Below are 23,280 nucleotides of genomic sequence, written 5' to 3' on the forward strand. Positions count from 1 at the left end.
TTACCATACCACGGTTATATATTCTTTATATATTGTGACATTGCATTTCTGAAATTATCCAGCACTATTTGTTCCCCTTTAGCTCTTTTTCTTAGGTGACCCATAATTCCTCTATCCACTGAGACAATAAAAAAAAAAAGAATTCAACTTAGAAAATGTAATTCATTGATCAATATTAAATGTTTTAGGCCCATAGAAATAAAGTAACCTTGAAAATAAGGTTTTCATGTTTTCTAAATTCAAAAGCTCCCTTTACTCATCAAATGCTTAATCTTTGGACATGAGGATGAAATCGTACTATAAAATCTCATGCAGAGGATGAAAAATAAGCCATGAAGCAAAGATAAGTAATATTTGAAACAGTGGGAAAATGGGAAGATTAGGAAATGGTTTTTCAAAATAAATGGAAATTAAAGAAACCCAAGATGTTTGATATGTTTATTCTCTTGTGACCAGGTCTAGGATTAATTTTTAATCAATTATTCAAAATAAAAGTACTAATAAATGCTCCAGAATAAAGTAAGAATTGAGAAGACTTTGGCTCCATTTGTACTTAGTAGCTGGAGGACCACAGTACAGTGTCCCTTCCCTCTGTGGAACTGAAACACTAAAGGGAAAATGACAAGTCACCATTAGATAGGTGAGGTTCTGGGTCTGTGGCTCTAGGTCAATCATGAAACACCTGACTAGTATTTCAAAAGTTAAGGGTTCAATTATAAGCAACACCTCTCTCTCTCTCTCTCTCTCTCTCTCTCTCTCTCTCTCTCTCTCTCTCTCCTTGTGTGTCTGAATCTAGGTATTTCTAGTATCTTAATATATTTTTTGTAGTGATGCTGAAAGGACTTTAGTTTCCAAAGCTGGTGGTATGACAAGGCCTGTAGTCTTGTAAAGGACACACGATGATTGTCAATCAAGTGATCAAACTGGATGGATGGGTCATCTCAGTAGAGAGGCCAGAAGTATAGAGAGAAACAAGGAAGTCATCAATCATTTCTGTTCACTAACCTTCTTTCTTCAGGAATGGAGGTTTGAGACCAAGGAGAAACACATTTTAGAATAGAGAAACATTTTCTTGTCTAAGGAACAGTGTATCTTAAAGTCTTTCAATAAAACCTATAATTTATAACATAATTAGTTGAATTTGCTACACTTCAGGGACTTAACAGGTTTGTAACAGAAAAATTAGATCATGTATTACTAAAGAGAATGAGCTCTTTATCAATATTCATAAAACTCCCACAGCCAGAAACATGGGTGTTACAAATAGAATCAGCTTCACAGATCATCTTGACAAGGGAAACAAAGAGTGCCCGGACAATCTTAAATGTTAGAACATGTCTTGAACATACCCAACACAGTACTAATTCTTTAGCACAAGATTCTGACTAGCTTCTAGAAGACTCTGGGACTTACCTGGAACATTGAAGTAATATTTTGTAAGCCTGACATAAAAACGTTAAGAGTTGGGTTTTTTTGTTTGTTTGTCTGTTTTGTTTTTTAGAGACAGGGTTTCTCTGTGTAGCCCTGGCTGTCCTGAAACTCACTCTGTAGACCAGGCTGGCCTTGAACTCAGAGATCTGCCTGCCTCTGCCTCCCAAGTGCTGGGATTAAAGGCATGTGCCACCACTGCCCAGACAAGTAAGAGTTCTTAATAAGACAAGCTATAATACTGGCTTTTATATGTTTAAAATACAGACATAGAAGGGCACATATCTATGTTTCAAAATGACACAATTTGGGGACCATGAAGAATCAGGCAGGTAAAGGAGTTTGTCATGTAAGCCTGGGTACTATTCATAAACTACCTCAGATCAATCCCTCGAATGCACATGCACATAAAGGAAGAGAGAGAGAACTGACTGCACTAGGTTGCTCTCTCCCCTTCCTGTTCATTCCACGGCACGCGTGCTGAAGCACAAATGCCCATAGATACACTGGAAGCATACATGGGCAATAAATAAAACTTTAAAAAATAGTTTTCAAGTGACAGCTTTCAGATGACTCACTCAAACCTGCTAAGTTCTCGTTTTACCTGGGCATAAAAAGGAGACTTGTATTAGATGCTTCTCTACAATCCCTTCCGTCTTCATTATTCTCCATTTTATGACTTAGCTCTTCAGACACCTGTGACCACCTGTGAGTTGGGGAAGTTTTGCTCTAGATGGATTTGTTCCAGTACACGAAAGCCTAAACCATGATACTCCAGATCACTGTTATGCTTAAATGGCAGAGATGGCATTCACATTCATCAAAAATAGAGTAGAGTCTAGAGGTAAACACTTATAAGGAGGCAAGAAACAAACCACAAGTCAATGGAGTAATATAAAAATCAGCGTCGCCTTTCTTTCTTCAACAAATATGTTTCCGCTGTTAGCCATATTTAAGACACTGTGCTAGGGACTCTTGTGAGACATAAACGTGAGTGAAGGGAGCCACTCATTAAAGATGAGTTTAAATGTGAAATTTCATTTTTTCACCAGGTCAAGTGAGGCTTGACTAATTGGTGAGATCATTGCCTATTTGTCCGATGATGTCTCTGAAGGGTATACCACAAAAGTCAAAGATTTCTGAAGACATAAAATATACAGTTTCTAAATACTGAACACGGAGGAAGAAGCATAATCTCTCCTTCTACCTGTCAACCTGAATGTGATTGCTTGAAAACATTGTTTTCATGACCTTCGGTGTGGATTTCTCTCTACTTATAAGTACCTTCCATCTAAAGCAATGGTTCTCAACCTTCCTAATGCTACAGTCCTTTAATACAGTTCTCCATGTTGTAGTTACCCTCTCTACCCAACTGTAATATTATTTTCAGCACTATTTCATAACTATAAGTTCACAGCTGTGATGAATCATAGCAAATATGTAAATATCTGATATGCAGCATATAGGATATGTGACCCCTATGAAAGAGTCATGTGAGCTCCATTGGGGGGGGTCACAACCCAGAGCTTGAGAATTGATGAGCTAACATAAAAGGACAATGGAATTTAATCAGCTACTGCTCCACACAGTGCTAGCAAAGACAGTGAAGCACTTCTTCTATAGAAGCTAAGGAAGCTAGCACTCTATCCCTCATGTTTCTGCCAGTATAAGTGCTCCAGATAACTTCTTAAGTTATGAGCCATACTGAAAAACATATGAGTTCATTATTCAATATTTGTAGTGGAAGACAAGCTTCCTATGTCTGCAACTAGACGATATCCAGCAGAGAAGAGCTCTTGATTTATCTGGACTAAAACCCTTGGAATATGGTGGAGCACAATACTGACATTTGGTGGATGCTTCCCATCCAGCAGTTCCAGGCCAAGCCCCGAAGCTGCTGCGTGGATGGCTCTTCTATTCAGTCTGCTGCCTAATTTCACAGCTAGTAGCAAAATTTGCCTTCACTCAGAGTGCTCCTGTTATTTCAACGGGGCTGTTTCTATTTATAAAGTTACACAATCCACTTGGTTCCTTCTTCCTCTCTGTCTGAAACACAGTTTAGAAAAAGAAACCAGTCATTCCATTAACACATTGCCAGGAAACCCAACTGTTGTTTTCTGGAACAGACTAAAAAAAGTCCTACACCTAGACTTACGCCTTACTCAGCCTTACTCACGTCTGCTCTGAGAGGCTTTCTTCGGTCTGAACTCTGAAATTTCATTATGCTCCTGAGAAGTCCATCGTTGCTACTTTGTTCATGTGGCGGTTAAACCTGTGCCTCTAAAATGCTCTCTAAGTAAAAGCTTGTCCCACAATAGGAAACATGCACTGCCAAGTTCCTTGGCGAGTAGCAATGTGTCCCCAAGAAGATCCAGGTGTCAAGACATTTAATGAAAGTTGTTCACAGCAACATTTGAAGAGAAGAGAGAAAAGGGAAGAGGGCCGTGAGTTTGAGCCTAGCTCTTCTTTCAGCTGGATGCTAACTGCACTAACTTAGATGTGCCACAAAGTTCCGTGCCGTGAGAGTCTATATGGAAACTCTGTCTCTGCGAAGGAACACAAATGCACATTTACAGTAGAGTGAACGTGGCGATATGAAATCTTAGTTTTTATCACATCCCTTTAAAATATAAAATGTAACCAAAATATAATTGCTATTTTGATCAAGGCTACAGGAGAAAGGGAGACACCCCTGCCTGTGATGCCTTTACTCTTGAGACATCTTTTCTCATGCAGATCAAATGAGAAAATGCCCTGCAGGAGGAACTGTTAAGAAAGTCTAGAGAACTGGTATTCTTCATTCATTCTTCTGAGGAAAACCTTTTCCGGTGAATGATACAAACGGTTACCTTTTAGTTGTAATTTGTCTTTCCTGCTGTCCTTTCTTTGTTTGTTTCTTATTGGTTTGTTGTTCTTTCTTTCTTTCTCTCTTTCTTCCTTTCTTCCTTCCTTCCTTTCTTTCTTTCTTTCTTTCTTTCTTTCTTTCTTTCTTTCTTTCTTTCTTTCTTTCTTTCTTTCTTTCTTCCTCCCTTCCTCCCTTCCTCCCTTCCTCCCTTCCTCCCTTCCTCCCTTCCTCCCTTCCTCCCTTCCTCCCTTCCTCCCTTCCTCCTTTCCTCCCTTCCTCCTTTCCTTCTTTCTCTTTTTATGAAAACAGACTCTTCTTTCCTACAAAGTGTCCTGTCCATAGTTCCCCCTCCTTTCATGCTTCCCATCCTTTCAATGATCTCCTTTTGATTCTTATGAGCGTTACTCCATAGGATGGCATAACATACACAATGGTTAGAAAAATGTTCTATATTGCTGTGAGGAATTTATCACCTGTCTAGTTTCTCTGACAGAATGTGGTACAATTCTCTCCCTGAATTAAAAACAAAATATTCTTATTATATTGATGAGAGTTTTCCATAGTCAATTGAAACAGATGAGGCACATGGGTGACATTAAAAAAACAAAACAGATTCTTAGAATCTAATATTATCATGTAAACAAGTGCCTCTGATAATTTTAGGTGTAGACAAATCGTCTCTTCCTCTTTGCACTCCCCCAACTTTCCGGCAATAGTCTATTGTTAAAGAATGGACTTTCTCCCAGACCACATCCTGTCTGTCCTATAGAGAAACAGCATGCTTATTGAAGGAAAACAAAAGATCCTCTTCTCAGTGTGCAGCTGCAGAAGATGCAGAGAAAACAAACTCTATGGCATCCGAAATACTATTGTATTAAACTCACAGTCTAAGGTTTATTTTGTAAATTGTCTAATGAATTTCAGGAACTATGAAAGGAACATTCGGGCCTTCAGACTAGAAGATTAGGGATCTCTGATGTTGCTACTGCTGCCTTAACAGACACTCTTCATATTACATCACACAAATAAGTACATGTTATCTATTAATATATTCATGAATACATTCTTCAATAAACAAAGTTTCAATAGACTAATTAAATAATCATTAAGTTAGTCTTATATAGAAATATAAGATAATAATTCAATAGCTAAATCTAAAATAGAAGTTTCAGAAATTTGGTATAAAATAAACTATAAGTGCGCTTATGAAAGATTTGCTGCAAATCCAGAAGGCAAGTCTCCTGAATGAGCATGGAACAAACACACGAGGACAGAGCAAAAAACTGGATAAGCAGTGAACAGAGTCAAAGAAAGCCACCAAGGATCCATGGAGTATATAAGTAAGTGTGGAGTGTATACGTATATAATCCTTATACAAATATAAGGATTTGTATTTACTGAAGAGTATCTTTTATAGACTATGAAAGGTCGAGATCAAATCTGAGAGAAATGGATCTGAGAATCTAGTTGTGGAGAGGATAATCAGACTATGCTCATGGGAAGAAAGAAAATGACAGTGCGATATCAAGAAGCCCGCCAGAGCAAGAAAGAAATGGCAAGAAGAAGAAGAGTACACATGGAGGGACTTATGGCTCTGCTTCATATGTAGCAGAGGATGGCCTTATCTGGCATCAGTGGGAGGAGAGGCCCTTGGTCCTGTGAAGGCTTGATACCTCAGTGTAGAGGAATTCAAGGGCAGGGAGGCAGGAGTGGGTAAGTGGTTGGGGGAACACCCTAATAGAAGCAGGAGGAGAGGGGATGAGATAGGAAGGTTCCAGGGGAAGGGAAATGGGAAAAGGGGATAACCTTTGAAATGTAAATAAAGAAAATATCCAATAAAAAAAGTAAATGGCTTAAGGAGAAAAGAACTCTGGCACAAATGTTCAAAATGGGACAAAATAATAGCACACATTTTGACAAGAATACAATACTCTAGGAAATCAATAAAGGCAGAGAAAGATATTAAAACATAAGGATTCAGAAACAAATATATAATCTCTATTATTTAGAATATTAAAAAGTAGTCAATTTCCCTTGAACCAACCTACAATAAAATGGCATCCATTTCACCTAAACATCTATGAGACTGAAAAACCAAAAAAAACAAACCAACCAACCAAACCCCCAATATTTTGGTTAATATACAAATGGGCCTCATTATGACAATTTCATATGTATATGGTCATTCATTCATTCATTTCTGGAAAAGGGTCTCCTGCTGGTGAAAATCTTGCTTTATTATTTTAAAGGACTGATCCTCCTGCCTCCACCTCCTAATTGCTCTGATCACAAACCTGCCTCACAAGCTGTCTTAGGGATGAAACACAGTGGGTTTTTGTTTGTTTGCTTGCTTGTTTTGTTTTTTTTTTCCTGTTTTTTTTGTTGTTGTTTTGTTTGTCTCTGTGTGTGTTTTGTATGCAATATAAGCATGCTGCTGAACTTCACTCCCAGTCCTATATATTGTTCATGCTCACCCCTCCCCACAGGGCCCTCCTCCAGCACCCTCTGTCTTGTGCTGGTTTTCTTATTGCTTCCCACTCCCCCCTCTGCTCCCATGACATACATTCCAATAATATATCAGAATTCATACATACTGTCATACACAACACACTGTAAACACAAGTTACATCATTCAGAATCCATCTCACTATTCAAATGAGGTGTTCTGACTACTGAAAATACTTTCTGCAGTCTAAAAGGATTATAACATGACTTTCTTCTGTCAATACCAGTGGTGAGTTTTTTCAATGACTCCTTTCCCTATTCCCTTTCAATGCCTTCTTGGAAATGATTATCAGTGCTTCCAGAAGTCACACGATGCTTCCAAACCAAGGGGCCACAGTCTGTTACACAACTGCATAGCCACCCACTTACCAAGACACAGAAAACAACAAATGATGCCTTCTCACTGGGATATCTCACTCTAATCTGGCTCTATAAACTCTACTTTGAAAAATTCAGATCTTATACTTTCTTGGCTGCCTAGATTCTATTTCTAATGGAGAGTTCCCAGTACCAACAACAGAAGAATTCTAAAGCCTGTGTACTGGAAGTAGCATTGAGTGTCTCATCCAAGAGCAACTTCTGGATATCTATCTGGATTGGCAGGTTGGAACACAAGAAATAAAATGTAGTCAGTAAAGTCACACTGTGGAAGTAGCCAGAGAAGACAGGGGACCACAGTGAGCTTTGTATATGAGAATTCTCAGTAAAAATCTTTATCAACTTTATGTACATTGTTACACTCAAAAACCTGGATAACTTACAAATCCTTCTCTTCTGTATTTTAGAAATTATATTTCTTCTCTGATGTAGTGTTGTGCTTTTCAGTAGATATCTATATAAATCAAGACAGCAGTGTGACAATCTATGAGACACCACTGAGCACTTTAGAAGGATTTTTTAAAGATTTATTTATTTATTTTATATATATGAACACACCATAGCCGTCTTCAGGGATACCAGTAAAGGGCATCAAAACCCATGGCAGACAATTGTGAGCCACCATGTGTTTGTTGGGAATTGATCCCAGGACCTCTGGAAAGCATTCAGTGCTCTTAACTGCTAAGCGATTTTCTCCAGGCCCTAGAAGGTTTCTTTCCCCCTATATCTATCTATCTACCTATGTACCTATCTACCTATCTATCTATCTGTCTATCTGTCTATCAGTCTATCTATCTATCTATCTATCTATCTATCATAAAATTTTGTCTAATCTTGAAACCCCGATTTAGTTAGAAATTTAGGCTAATCTCTAACTAATAAAATTTCTCTAAATACTGTTTTTCTTAATTTCTGAGTACACAGCTGGCCTGTATTGCCTTTGTCTCTGTGTCAGACAAAGGGAAGGACCTCCTAGTGGTGAGTGGACTAGCTAAACATGTGTCCACTGTTCTGTTTTCTTTTTCTTTTTCCCCCACAGGTTGCTGTCTAGAGTCATGAGGATGAGACAAGCTAGATTGTACCTAGTTTCCAGGGCTATTGTGAACATATGTTGTTAAACCATTTCTTAGTGGACTATTTAAGAAATGCTTTTGTCTAAGCAGGTCATAGTTTTCTATAATAAAGATCCATCTTTGATATTCTACCTAAATAGCAACTACAGACAATACATAAAAGCATGCGTGGGTTCAAATAAAATGAAAATGCATGTACTAATTTGATATGTCATAGTTTCTTGATATTTATTGAGGCCAGACTTTCCCTTTCTTGAAGAGAAATGGAGAAGGAGTGGATGGATGGGGTGATGCAGATGAGGGGGCGCGACACCAGGACAAGACAGGGACTGGGAGGAGAGGAGGGAAAGGAAACTGCAGGCAAGATATAAAATAATAACATTACAATAAGAAAAGATTCATTCACCAATCTAGATTTATCTTATGTAAGCCTGTCAGTTCTTGCCTGTGTAGAGCCATTAAAGGGGTGAATTACAGATTCCTACTTTGTTATATCTAAGAGCCCAAGGAACTATATATTATAGAGGTTAACATCACCTTAATTATCAGTGTCATTTTGATTGTATCTAAATTTATTTTATTATATTTCATTATGAATAACTATGGACTTAGCCACCTCAAGTGTTCAGTTTATAACAAGATATGACACAAGTTTCTTTCATTCATTTTTGTTCTTCATTTTTCATTTGAAAAATTATACTGTATTATTTTACCAGGGAATGGATACTCTTGGGCCGTGATCTCTCTCATCCAGTGACCTATTTTCTAATTAATACTACAATACTTTTAAACAAATGATTCCATAATTTGGGAAGGAGAAGTCCTTCCATGTAACCAATTAAAAAACTCCCTTGGGACATCAAATTCCTTATCCAGAAATAGGGACCAGTAATCCAGCAGAAAGCATTTCTTTCTTTCTTTTACAAAAACTGGAACAACAGTGGGAACTGAGCAACAAGAAGAGAACAGAGTGAAACTTGTCAACGATTAAGTAGGAATTCCTGGATGAATCCCTAACTTTTGCTACCTTTCCTCTGGCAAAATCCAGTCTCCAAGAAGCCAGTGAAGGACAACATTGCTTTTGACAATTGCTTTCACACTGGTGTGAAGGAAAAAACAGAGATGAGGTAAGAATCAGATAAACTATACTGTAACCCAAATGCTTCACGGTATCTCTGCTAATAGAGGTAATTAGTCTGTACTTTGTGGTGATAATAATAAATTAGGTTTATATGTCTATCATCTATTATGCAGTAGATACTCAAAGTGTCAATTATCATCAGTTTTATACTATAAGTTGAAAAGTTCAAAATGTTTCAAACGAATCTGCATTCTTATGTAAAGAAAATGTTTTGTTTTGTTTTGTTTTGTTTTTACAAGACTTATAGTGTGGGTAGTTGATAAAGGGTCAACTAATTCAAACCTCTTCTTTTGCTGATGTGACATTCTTGCTTGTGTTTGGGTTTGGCTCTGGAATAAAGATATCTATTTTCTTGCTTCCATGTCCTGGAGCTCCAGCCTTCTTCTAATTTGGATCTTTTCCTACTTCATTTCATCACTGTGTTTCTAGAAGCTTACACATGTCAGCTTAGTAGTTCCCAATCTCTTCTCAGCCTGTACAGGGTAGGGTCGTCCCAACACCATCGCCAAGGCTTCTCTTACCATCTTCCAGTGTGTCAAACCACACCTACCTTCTTCTATTTGTTATAATTGGCTAATCGTCTTTCATTTTATAAAATATCACCTTATTTCATACACTGATGAACAGTAGTCTCTCTGAAATATTCTTTTTTTTTCTCATGTTTACTTGGACAGATAAAAGACATGGTTCAAATGTAATTTTCAATATAAGTGAATAGTAAGCCAATGCCCCCTTGTCCTAGCACTTTGTTAGCATTTTTCATCAAACCTTTACATTAGATTCATATTAATAAATGTTGACCAAGTACAAACTTTCTTTTCATATATAATTATATAATTATAATTAAAATTATTTAATCTGTGCAACAAGCTTGTGAGTTAGTTATTACTCTTATTTAAAAAAAACTACGACAGGTATAAATTGATTTGCCAACATCATTTTGCTAATAAATATGTAACATTCCAGAAAGACTATTGCTAACAGAATTCAGATGTCTGCTAACTTTGTCTTCTTTTCATACATTTCAGTGTTTGGAGATAATTCTGATTGCTATAGCTGGAGAATGACAATGATTTGTTGTAGCGGAATGAGGAAGAAATGCTAACAAGTCTTCCACAATTTGCTGAATACTACTTCTCCTACCTTTGCAACAAAGCCAACCAGATCCCAGTACCATTCACAGTAAGCTATTTAAATTCCTGCTCCGAAGAATTAACTGGACTGGAAAACACTGAGAACACTCGAGAGAAATAGGATAAGGGAGGAGACACAATCAGGAAATAGAATGAGAGAAAAAAAGAGTTGCCTTTGAAAAGTATATCACTCTGGGTATGTACCTCAGTGCATAGAGAGCAAAGCCTAGTATATCAGGAGTTCCAGCTAAATTCCCAGCTCCCCATAAGTGGGGGAGTGATGTCAGCAGCACAGGCCTATAATCCCAAATCCTCCAGATGTGACAGCTGGAGGGATCTGAACAGTTCCATCAGGACCTCTCCTTCTTGTTTCACTTAAGTTTTAGATGACATAAAGGCTGAATTACTTATGTTCTTTGAACTGGGCATAACTCTATGTCCTTGGGGGCCTAATACAATGTTCTCTTAAATATACTCCATATAGAATGTTACTAATTGAATATGGTAGCTGATGGTGCTGTAACATGCCAAAGTGTTAAAACCCTGCTCAAAAATTAATGACATATCTATTGACTTCATGTGTCTATAAATAACACATTTAGTAGATGTTTTTTCAATAAAGGGAAGATGGCTTTGATACCAAAGAGAAACAATGTAACCTACTGGCAAACTGCCAAAAAATACTCGAAAAATGTCAACACAACAGACTGAGTCATATAAAGAACATAGGAAGACTCAGTACATGTGACGGATATGACTTTTAATATAATTTTGTAGTTTAGCTCATGAGATGAAACACATAAGGACTTTTTTAATAACACAAAACGATAGGCCACCATTTCAGACTGCCAATGATTTTACAAGGACAATAAATGGATTACAATGAACAATGACTCTCCAGCCTGTAGAGAAAAATGTTCAAATGTAAGCATTATTCCCACATTTTTTTATTCCAGTGCTGCCAACAAGACACAAGGCAATTAAAGCATCCCTAACATCTTAGCTGACAAAAGAGCTGTAACTACAAAAAGGAATGATGATGACTCTATAAACACAAGTAAGAGAATGTACAAGCATCGCTTACCTAGGGGACTGCAGGCTGATCCGCAGCTGCAGGGCAGGCCAGCTCTAAAAATGCTGGCCCATGAGCAAGCCCACAGGAGCGCTGACAGCCCTCAGTACTGGCTGGGAACCTTTGCAAAGGGAAACAGCTGGAAGCCAGAGCCAGGATCTACTCAGTTGACATCTGCTGCTCTATGTCTATCTGGGGGCTACTTTTATTCATTTCTGTTTCTCATATAATCCAGTAGAGGCTATGTGTCTACTTAATCTTCTTCTCCTGATGGTTTGACATACTTAGAAATAGACAAGGATTTATTTACAATTCATAGCAATGGTGTTTAATATCTGAAATATATGAAAATTTTCTACATGAACACCAAGGCACTAGATACCCCCCACCCTGGGCACATCTTTCTATCATCTAAAGTCTTCATTGTTAGTTAGTTACTTAGTTAGTTAGTTAAGAATTCACATTTTCCACAACTGCAAACTCTTATTTTGAACCTGTTTTCTACCACAATCTATCATTGAAAAACTGGTCAGTATCTTTACCTTTCCAAACCTCAGTCTCTTCATGTGCAAAAATAGGACAATAGTAGTGCCTACATCATCTAGCCAGTGAGAACACTAAGTAGGATGCCCGGTGAAGCACTTGGTTCACAACCTAGCCTGTTGCAATTATAAATAATGCTAATTAGCATCAGTTCCCCTCAGCCATGGCTTATCTAAATGTCCCTACCATGACCATTGGGTCCAATTGTCATGTAAGTGCCTTCTCCGTGGCTACTTAATGAGCTCACTCTCCACTGATCTCATCCTGCTACTTTCTCCAGCTACTACTGTCACTTTACCCACTAAACATTTCGCAACACTATTTCATTAAAAACTGCTTTCCCCCTCTGTACCCCAGTCCTACCTGCCCAGCGCATAAATAACTTTTGAATCCTTTTGGAATGGTCCACTCATATAAGATTTCTCACAGCCTTATAAATCCACAAAACAAATTTTTCATTAGTAATACATATACATTTATATATTATATATTACTATATGTTATATATTAGTTATATATATTGCAATATGAATAATATATTTACTACCAGTATATTAATATGACACATAATAATAAAATATATTATTCATATATAAGTATATAATATACAATATGTAATATACAATATATAATATATAGTCAGGACACTGAGGCAAGAGGCCTGCTATGATTCCCATACCAGCCTGGTATACACAATGGGTTATAGGTTATCCAAGGCTACAGAGTTAGACCTTACCTCAAAAACAAAACAAAACCTAGGAAATAAGTAAAAATTGTACACTTTGAAAAGAAGGAAATGCTCAACATATTATTTACATATAACATAAATAGATATATGTATGAATATGTACGTACTAAACCTGAAACTAGAGTGCCTCATCATAGGCAATTCATTTGATTGTCTTTTGCCTAGCTAAGTCCCTTCTAAGCACACGAGGATGACATGATTCCTCCTGCGCCATCCGTGAACTCACTGAGTAGGGACACTGAGAAAGTGATTCCTGTTAGCATGGACTAAAGAACTGACTTCCTCATGTTGCTCTCAATCTTCTCAAAAGCACGTACGTTCTCTGCCATTCTACTTCCATCATGTGTACTTTTTAAAGCATTCCTTTGGCATTTGGAATGAGTAGTAAAGATTGAGTGGTATTTGTATCATATGGGAAACCTAGAAAAGGTACAGAAATTATTTTGTGGAGAGACTGGTAGGTATAGGAAACAAAAGGTTTCTTTCTGAAATCTATCTTCCATCATCTCAAGGAAAGGCTCTTTATTGACAATAACATCTTGGTACTGGTTTAGGGAAGAAGCCAGTAAGAGTTGAAAAGCAATGAGAGAGGTTAGAACATTCAGATTAAGTTAAAAAGTCCGAAAAAAGTACATCAAAGGAAAATATCAGCCCTTGACATTTTTATGGTACATTTTCCAACTCCACATGATATATATATATATATATATATATATATATATATATATATATATATATGTGTGTGTGTGTGTGTGTGTGTGTGTGTGTATATACATATATACATATATATACACATATTTTTTCAAAATATGAAGCACAAATGAAATCTAATAATTAAGAAAAGAGAGGCCATGAACAAGAGGGAAAATAATGTAATTATGATAATTTCAAAACCTAAAATCAAGCATCATCATCATCGTTATTATGATTATTTACAAAACTAATATGATTTCTTTAAAGATAGGAGAATTAAGCAGTCTTTTTTTTTCTTTTTATTAAGGCATTTTTTATTAGATGTTTTCTTCATTTACATTGCAAATGCTATCCCCAAAGCTCCCTATACCCTCCCACTGCCCTGCTCCCCAACCCACCCACTCCCTCTTCTTGGCCCTGGCATTCCCCTGTTCTGGGGCATATGATCTTCTCAAGACCAACAGCCTTTCCTCCCATTGATGGCCAACTAGGCCATCCTCTGCTACATATGCAGCTAAAGACACGAGCTCTGGGGGGTACTGGTTAGTTCATATTGTTGATCCTCCTATAGGGTTGCAGACCCCTTTAGCTCCTTGGGTGCTTTCTCTAGAACCTCCATTGGGGGCCCTGTGTTCCATCTTATAGATGACTGTGAGCATCAGTGCTAGACACACAGGAGAAGACTACAGACAGGAAAGGGAAGCTTGATGGAGTTACAGGAACAGGAGGAAGGCTAGCATTCCTGAATAAAGAAATTGTAAGGCAGGGGAAAGACACTTTTGAATGCTTGATTAAGCTGCATGGAAGATGTGTTCAGTGGGTGATGGTGAAGAGACATGAGGGGGAAAGAATTTGAAATAATTTAATAACTAACAGAAAATAAATACCCAAGGGTAAGTCTATGTAGACAGGGAAAAATTCTAAATAAGAAGTGAAATAAAATCTCTAACCTCTTGCAAGACATGGGATAGAAAAGAGTAATGTGAATTATCAGACAAAGGCATCAGGGTTCAAGACTGGATGACTTGATCAGCAGCATCTATTTTAATGCAAAACAAAACAAAGACTGAGAATTTGGGACTGAGGACTTTACTGACATGGTAAGCGATTTGTTCTCTCAAATCAGATTACAGAACTGTTTGGGGCAATGAGTAGCTGCATATTCCACATAAATGCTTTTTTAATGACAACCATTTATTGTGGTTGCTATCCAGGATTTGCTTCTCTTAGAAATGGAACCCGTAATTTTTCGATGGGCACATAGCTGTTTAGAAGAAAGGCTGCATTTTGCAGTTTCTTCCACAGCTAGATAAGGTTTTAGAACTCTAAGGAAACCAATGGGATGTCATAAAGCCTTAATGAAATGGGGTTTGTCTTTTTCCTAGAATGGAACTCCATAATCCACTGAAGACAGAAGGTTTGGAGCCACTAATGGAAGGGGATAGACAAAATGGAGAGGTCCCAGCTTTCTGACATGGCCTTAGCTTCACTGCATATATCTTCAGGTTTCACCACTTGAGTGAGAAACAGTCTTTCCTGTTTCCCAATTGTAATGTGATATTGAATTTCCTGCTGTATTCAACCAAGTCTAACTCTACTTAATATGTCTACCTTGATCATTTCTGCTATTTTCCCTTGCTCTGTAATTCAAAATATTTTAAATATATTCCTTTATAGCACATGGAAGTGCTTTAATATGCTGCAGAAGCATTCTCTATATTTGTTTGAAACTTCCTTCTTAAATCTGATAAGAGACATGGTAAAATGATTCCCACAAGCATAATTATTCCGATAGCGCTTCATGCCATGGAGTTTAAGTGAAATATCAGATGCTGGGATTGGAGAGATGGCTCAGTGGTTAGGAGCACTGGCTCCTCTTTCAGGGGATCTGGAATCAAGTCCCAGAACCAACATGGCAGTTTACAACTCTGTAGTCCCAGTTCCAGAGGATCTGCCACCCTCACACAGATATACATGGAGGCAGAACACCAATGTACACAAAACAAAACAAGAAGAAAAAGAAATATCAGATGCTTGGTTAAGACTTGTTGACCAAAGTGATTTACTCAAATTCTACTGAAAAAAAAAAAAAAAGTAGCCAAGTCTTAAATTAAGGCCTTTTAGCAAAGAAGAAGTTTGAGCAAACATACAAGGTAACAATCATGTTCCACATGGAAAATTCTACCTATCTATGCACTTATCTATCTATCTATCTATCTATCTATCTATCTATCTATCTATCTATCTATCTATTAACATTTATCTAGTTATTTATCTATCATCTATCTATCATCTATCTATATCTAGTTATCTATCATCTATCTACATCTAGTTATCTATCACCTATCTACATTGAGTTATCTATCATCTATCTAACTATTATCAATCTACCTTACCTAGTTTATATTTTCACTAGATGGAATAGTAACATTATATATTATGTATACAATTAACCATGGGATGACAAAGATAGATTCTGTAGCTATTTCTTTGGACCAAAAAAAATCACAATCAAGTAAAATAGGTACTACCCAAAGATTTTTATAGAGAAGGGGACATCTTGGCCAAGTTTAAAAACTTGAACAGAAGAAGATAATTCAAATAGATATGCTAGATAAAATGACCACCTCTCTTTTTCAATTACAGTCTTAGTTTGTCCATATAAAGCACTCTCGATTACTGTTTCAGCTTACATTTGCATAGAAGCAAGAAAAATATCGTTATCTCCTAGTAAGTCAGAGATGAGATGGTGAACCTAGAAAGCCTTGCAAAGCTGGAAGCTATGTTTAATGCTACACTGCAAGGGATACTTAAGAAGGTTTAGAGCAGTGGTTCTCAACCTTCCTAAAGCTGGGACCCTTTAAGATAGTGTGTGATGTTGTGGTTACCTGCAACCATAAAATCAAACCCTGAAAGGGGTCGCCACCCACAGGTTGAGAAACTCTGCCTTAGATGACTCTTCAGTAAAAAGTTTCTCCTGCAGGGCCACATGAGCACTCTGCCTCCGGAGCAAACATTTGAAGAAGGCTCAGAACCCAAGAGCTCACAAAATACCAGAAAGTAAGTTAAACAAAAAAAGAAAGAAAGAAAAAGAAAAGAAAACCCATGTCAGCAATAAGTAAAACAGCAGCATTTCAATTTGTAAACAGAAATCCTGGCAAATGTGTAGTAAGAGGGACAATACTTCATTTTTTTCTGTCCACATTACAATAAAATAAGCAGCTAGCACTCGAACATTCAAATCCTGCAGATGATGTTTGGAGAAAAGAGAGGACACCCACAAGGGATTTGACAGAGAGTTCCTTTTAAAGGTATGGGAGTGGGCTCCCATTTTCTTATACCTATGAATGTCACCAATAGAGCAGTATCTAGGAGTAACTATATTAATAATTAGTTGTTCCATTAATAAGAATACTGGCTATACTATACAGATATTCAGAATTTTGTTCATGACTTTTCCAACTATCCATTAAAATACGGTTTACACATTCAATCCTCAGTCTCACATAATTCTGCCCCCTCCTTATAGCAGAGTTCCTCTAAGTGTCACCATCTCCCAAAGTTCATGGTGCAACTGACAAGAAGTTCCTCTGTGTTTGTTTTTAAGTCTACAGTAACCTTTGGCTACTAACCTTGCTGTCTTCGATCTCCTTGGCTGTTCCCTGCAGGGCTTTCTTCTCTCCAAGCTCACAGGTTGATTTTAATGTGAGCTGGCACGAAAGCATTGAGGGCTCCGGTGTAGCAAATTCCAAAGGTCTCGAGGAACAGCGCTGTGACACACTGATGCCAAGATTCGGTATCGGAAGAGCAGCGTGAACAGGCTTTGACCCAACAGCTGGCTGTCTCAGTTTTGAGGCAACCCCAAGGACAGGCATGGCTTCTATAAAAGTATCTTTTTGTTGCCAAAGAAAATGCTCTTAACCTCAGTCTGGTAGACTCCAGCTTTAGTATTTTCAGAAGAAAGAAAAAAAAAACTACTAAGCAAAGCTAGCAGTCATCTGAAGGAGAAAGAAAGAAAGAAAGAAAGAAAGAAAGAAAGAAAGAAAGAAAGAAAGAAAGAAAGAAAGAAACTCACACATACAGTAACTTTCAAACTAAGTTTCATAAACTTTTTTCATATCTGAGAATCTGTCTTGCTAGTTCAGATTCTCTCTTCTCTCTCTCTTCCTCCCTCCCTCCCTCCCTCCCTCCCGCCCTCCCTCCCTCCCTCCCTCTCTCCCTCTCTCCTGTTCAGCAAGTTAGTGTCTGCAAAATAAATTCTACAAAGCCATTTCTGAAGGATTATAGAGTTCCTCACTTTGTTTTCTTCTCCCTACACCAGCAGCAGCCTGAGTTTGATCTTTGAAAGGAGAGAGGTCAGGGTGGGGGGAGGAGGGAACAAAGGAAAATCCCTTTAGTCCAGTTTCAGCCTAGTTGTCAAAGAAGCCAAAAGACCACAATAGTGGATGGCTAAGAGTTCTTCCTGACTTCAGAAATAACCAGCCTGCATTCTCTTCCTAAAGCAAAAAAAAAAAAAAAAAAAAAAAAAAACAGGTCACTGTCCAAAACAAACAGCTGTTGGAAGAACTTTTAGCCCGGAAACAATTTCAGCAATGAAGCTGTTTGTCTAATTTCCAGCTATTTTTCACTCTTGACAGCCAGGAGCCACGGTGTTCATTCTGCTTCATCCCATGAAATCAGGCAAAACTGGAGAAACAGGACAGCCAGCTAAAGCAGCTGAAGCCTTCCGCAGACCTTGCCTGCTTATGTTACAAACTGCAGTAAACACAGGAAGCCAGGCATTAGATGCATGGTGATTTCTAAATGTAATGATGGTATTCCCATTCCCAGGACAGCAATGTCCCACACAGCAGTTATGGGACTAAGCACATTAGACGTTAGTGCAAGTAACCTCTGGAGTCACATGGAATGCACACACTTAGGGTCAATACTTTGTAAAAATGTGGCAGAATAGAGACTGGCAGCAATATATATATATATATATATATATATATATATATATATCAAGAGTAAATAAAAGAAGCTATTTTGCAGAAAACTCAATAACCTTCCTAAACTTGGGGCACGTGGGACAAAACCATTTTCAAAGTGGAGAGGTCAGCATCTTTAAATGTCCTCCCTGGGTTCCTTCCTTGGCTCACTAGACCACTCTTTATATATATATTAGAGTGGTATATATATATACCACTCTTTATATATATTATATAAATATCTAATAATATATATATATATTATTAGATATTTTCTTTATATACATTTCAAATGCTATCCTGAACATTCCCTATACTTTCCCTCCACCCTGCTCCCCTACCCACCCACTCCCACTTCTTGGCCCTGGCATTCCCATGTACTGAGGCATATAAAGTTTGTAATACCAAGGGGTCTCTCTTCCCAGTGATGGCCTAGTAGGCCATCTTCTGCTACATATGCAGCTAGAGACACGAGCTCCGTGGGGTACTGGTTAGTTCATATTGTTGTGCCACCTATAGGATTGCAGACCCCTTCAGCTCCTTGGATACTTTCTCTAGCTTCTCCTTTGGGGACCCTGTGTTCCATCTTATAGCTGACTGTGAGCATCCACTTCTGTATTTGCCAGGCACTGGCATAGCCTCGTACGAGACAGCTATACCAGGTTCTCTTCAGCAAAATCTCTTGAGATTCTTTCTTAATAAGAAACATCTATTTCCATATGTAATAATTTATCTCTGTTAGAATCCTTTGCTCTGGGACTAAAGAGTCTGGGCTCAGGAGCCTTCCGAATTTAGATAATCCTCAGTTTCTTAAGTCTAAGCAGGACTTTCCTAAACACTTCGGAATTTCTCTCTTACTAACCTCTATGCTTGTCTTACAACTCACAACTTTTTCTTCATCTCCTCTCTTTTTTGTGGTTGTTAGAATTTTCAGCTTGAGTGTCCGGTTGTTTCACCTTCACACTTAAAAAAAAAAAAAGTCTTCGAACTTTCTTCTGCATCTGCTTTTATTGGTGAGACTAAGTCAAAGCAGGAACCACAATTTCTCTGATAACAAAAAAAAATTTTGATTGAGATATACTGAGACATTAAACTGAATGTCATGAAGACAGAGAGAAAGAGAGAGAGAGAGAGATATTGAGAGAGATATATTGAGAGAGAGAGAAGAGAAGAGGTTTTGGCACCATTCAAATGAGAAGCAGTTTAAACAATAGCTTCCCAAGCTTTAGCTCCACCTAAAGTTTAACGTTTCCGAATCTCTCAATCTCTCAATACTGATCCAGTAAAAACCTCTCTATTGCAATCACATCAGATTCCATTCTGGCTAAATAGAAGCAAGGAGGAGTGCTAGTCAGGCATACATCTTTGTCCTGATATACAAAGTGTCCAGAGGAAACCTCCCATTAGTTAATAAAGCAGCATGTGTGTATTACAGTATTGGGATTTTACTAGGAGTTTCTACCAATAAGATGAACTTTATTTTGTATCTCTCCTGTTTCTACTGAACAACTCCTTTTGGGCAATTAAATTTACAGAAAACTTCATATGTGTATATTATACATACATATAATATACATACCCACAGCTTCTTTCTCCTCTCACCACTACCAAGCCCCCACCCCCTACAACTTAACACATTCACCTGTTTCTAGGGACTTGGGCTTCTTCGTTTGTTCCTTTCTTACTACTGAGTTTAATCAGGGACTGTGGTATTCATCAGCTGGTACTAAAGGCAATAACTTTTCTCTCCCAGAATCTTTCAACAGCCAAGAGTTGAACAGTGAGAGATGAGGCTTCCTTAGTTTATTCCTAATCCATGTCTAACCTTTGAGGCATCCATCATGTCAGGATAGGCAACTGAAGCTGTTATGATTTCATGGTAGCAATGTCTGCACTGTGCCTAAAAGATAGCTTCTTGCAACTGTTTCTCTCTCTCTTTCTCTGTCTCCCTGTCTGTCTCTGTCTCTGTCTCTGTCTTTGTCTCTGTCTCTGTCTCTCTCTCTCTCTCTCTGCCTCTCTCTTCTTCTCTTTGTCTCTCTCTGTCCCTCTCTCCCTCTCCCCCCCTGTACCCCACTCTTATATTCCCTTTCACACTGTACCCTTGGCCTTTGAACAGTGGTATGAATGTCATGCTTAGGCGTGATGCTTCAACTACCACTTATTCTTAGTATTTTGTTACACAAGTTTCTGCATTCACTGTCATTCACTGCTAAGAGAAACGTCTTTGGCTAAAACAGAGACTATCATTTATCTATAGATTTATCTTATGATCTCTCCAGCCTTGATTTTTTTTTTTTTTAGTGTAGGTACATACCAGGCATAAATTTCCTCCTGTTTAAGGCCCCGAATTCAATCAGAGAGCAGTTGGTTATCTCCATAACACTTATGCAGCTACTGTACTGGTAGACAGCTTGCCTGAGAAGTTAGTCTTGTATTTGTAGAGCCGACACCTGAGCTAGTTCTCTGATGCCCCTTTTCTCCCAGAATGTTACATTGCAACCTTAGCAACTAAGAAAGTTAGCCAGTATGGAGGACATTTCTAGCTTAGTTTGTTTCATTCTTCTGTGTGTGCAACCAAGATGTGAGATGCTTTCCAAGCAGTGGGACCTAGTTCTCATAGGCAACTACAAGCATAATAGCAAGAACCTGTTTTCTTTTGGTGTCTTTGGGGCCTCCCTAACCAACAATGTATATAGAGGTTCCTTGAATTTGGCATTGAGATTTTTGTCTAGGAACCTGCTGCTTCTAGGAGCAGCACTATCTAGCAATAAAGGGTTTGTCCCTTTAAACTAGACTCTTTAAATTATATTTTTGATTAATATACAAAGGACTACATTTTCATATGAGTTTTGAATTCCATCCTTTATTTGACTACTCTATTTGCAATGGCAAAAAATAGTGGAATGAATCTACATGTCAATCAATTAATGAACTGGTAGTGATATATATATATATATATATATATATATATATATATGTGTGTGTGTGTGTGTGTGTGTGTGTGTTTGTGTGTGTGTATGTATATGTATATAATATGATATATATAGTAAAATGTGATATAAATATTTACTATATATCATATTATACACACACACATATATATACATATACAATGAAACTTTATTCATCTGTAAAGAAATGAAATTATGAAATTTATGAAATTTCAGGCAAATAAATAGAAGTAGAAAAATAACTGTGAGGTAAAACAGGGAGAAAAAATGAAAATCAAACCCTCACAAGCTGTGATCTAGCCATGAAATGAACTCTATGAGAAAGCACTTCAGAATTTCCAAAATATTCAACACACTGTAAATTCTGGAAACTAATATGTTACTGAGCTAAAGTTTGTTCATAATCCCATGATGATTTTAAAGTGATATAGAAAGAAATGTACTTTCTAAAATCCTCACATTGAAAGCAAGATGGCCCAACTAAAATAAAAATGCTTGTGGGGAAAATTATTCTAGGAATTATCACTCAAAAAATATATACAATTGTTACAGCAAATCACCAGCAAATGTAATATTGGTACCTTGGAAGATAATTTAGACCACCCAACAATGCAGAGTTGTGTAGAACTATTTAAAAAATAATTGAGTAGAAAAGCTGGCAAGACTTTAATTACAAAATGGTGGGGAAAATTCAGTGGGAAGGCAGACTCTGAGCCAATAGCTTTCCTTTGAAATATGAAAAGAGACTCACAAATATATAAAAGTTGAAAGGAAATAAAGGTAGAGGTGGCGTCGGGCAAGATTAAAACACGGGGGCTTTGGTTTGTGGTTCTTAGTCTTCTTTTATAAATAGCCTTGAAATGACTCCCAATTCCTGTTGAGCACAAAGCATTCAAGATAAGAGATTTGTTTTCCCACCAAAGATTCTCCTCTTGACCTAGAATAGATTATAGGAACAATACGGACGGCTTTATGTGGCTTCACAGAGCTATGGGATGTCTACATTTAGCCTTTGTAATTAACATATTTATCAATATACAATTATTTACATAGAACCTTGGAACTAGAACACACTGGCACTCTTAAGAATAATTAAAATGGAAAAATAAAGGTTTGTATATTTTTTTAAAAGTTATCTATTAGCCTTTTGCTTTAAAGGATCTTTGCCATACTAGACAATCACATTTCACTGTGACTAAAATGTGGAGTTGAAAAGTGTAGCCACTGTCAACTGACTCTATCCCACAACATCCACCACCAAAATTAACTTTTAGGAAATCTAGTGTGTGTCTGGACTTGTCATCTCACTCCAGCCTAAAGAATTCCATTACTCTAAGAACTAGAGGGGAAAAGTCACTTGGATCCAGTTGTATTGGAACATTCATGTAGTCTTATCACATGCAAGGTCCCAGCTACACATAATGGAAAGGATAGTTTCCACTACATTAGACCTTCTCTTCAAATACCCAAACATCAAGACGTTAATGAACTAAAGTGATATGTACTCAGATGGCACACTGCAAAGTTCAAGATGACTTTCCTGCAATTCAGTTCAACAACCCATCACCTGGATAGAATGCCTGCTAAAACTCTATCAGACTTGACCTAATCTTCCAGAGTGAGAGTTATAATGGTAATTAAAAAGTCTGATAATCATATTTTCTTTATAGAATTTAAGATGTATAGTTTACCAGATTTATCATTTGATAGCTGTGGAAATCTTTTCTTAAGCTTAACCTTTCATAATCAGATATCTATTGAATTACTTAGGAGATCTAAGAATTTGGAGGTAGGCAGATA

At 37.5% G+C, this 23,280-nt stretch overlaps 1 protein-coding gene across 7 annotated transcripts in view; it reads right to left on the reverse strand.

Moving 5' to 3' along the window:
• The window catches only part of Nav3 (neuron navigator 3), a 751,750-nt gene that overhangs the window by 292,852 nt on the left and 435,618 nt on the right, over positions 1 to 23,280 (reverse strand). For 3 of the 7 annotated variants that reach the window (XM_029482742.2, XM_029482741.2, XM_029482740.2), the window contains exon 1: positions 17,192 to 17,549. The exons of 2 other annotated variants lie outside the window; for them this stretch is intronic. In XM_029482742.2, coding sequence (XP_029338602.1) covers positions 17,192 to 17,434 — 243 coding nt within the window. In that variant the 5' untranslated portion in view covers positions 17,435 to 17,549. Of the gene's footprint in view, positions 1 to 17,191; positions 17,550 to 23,280 lie in introns of those variants that run through there. 2 more of the 7 variants (XM_021173799.3, XM_029482743.2) reach the window with 1 other exon arrangement.

The sequence above is a fragment of the Mus caroli genome, unplaced genomic scaffold, assembly GCF_978045245.1.
Source record: "Mus caroli unplaced genomic scaffold, Mus_caroli_1 scaffold_9, whole genome shotgun sequence".
In the NCBI taxonomy this organism is placed as follows: domain Eukaryota; kingdom Metazoa; phylum Chordata; class Mammalia; order Rodentia; family Muridae; genus Mus; species Mus caroli.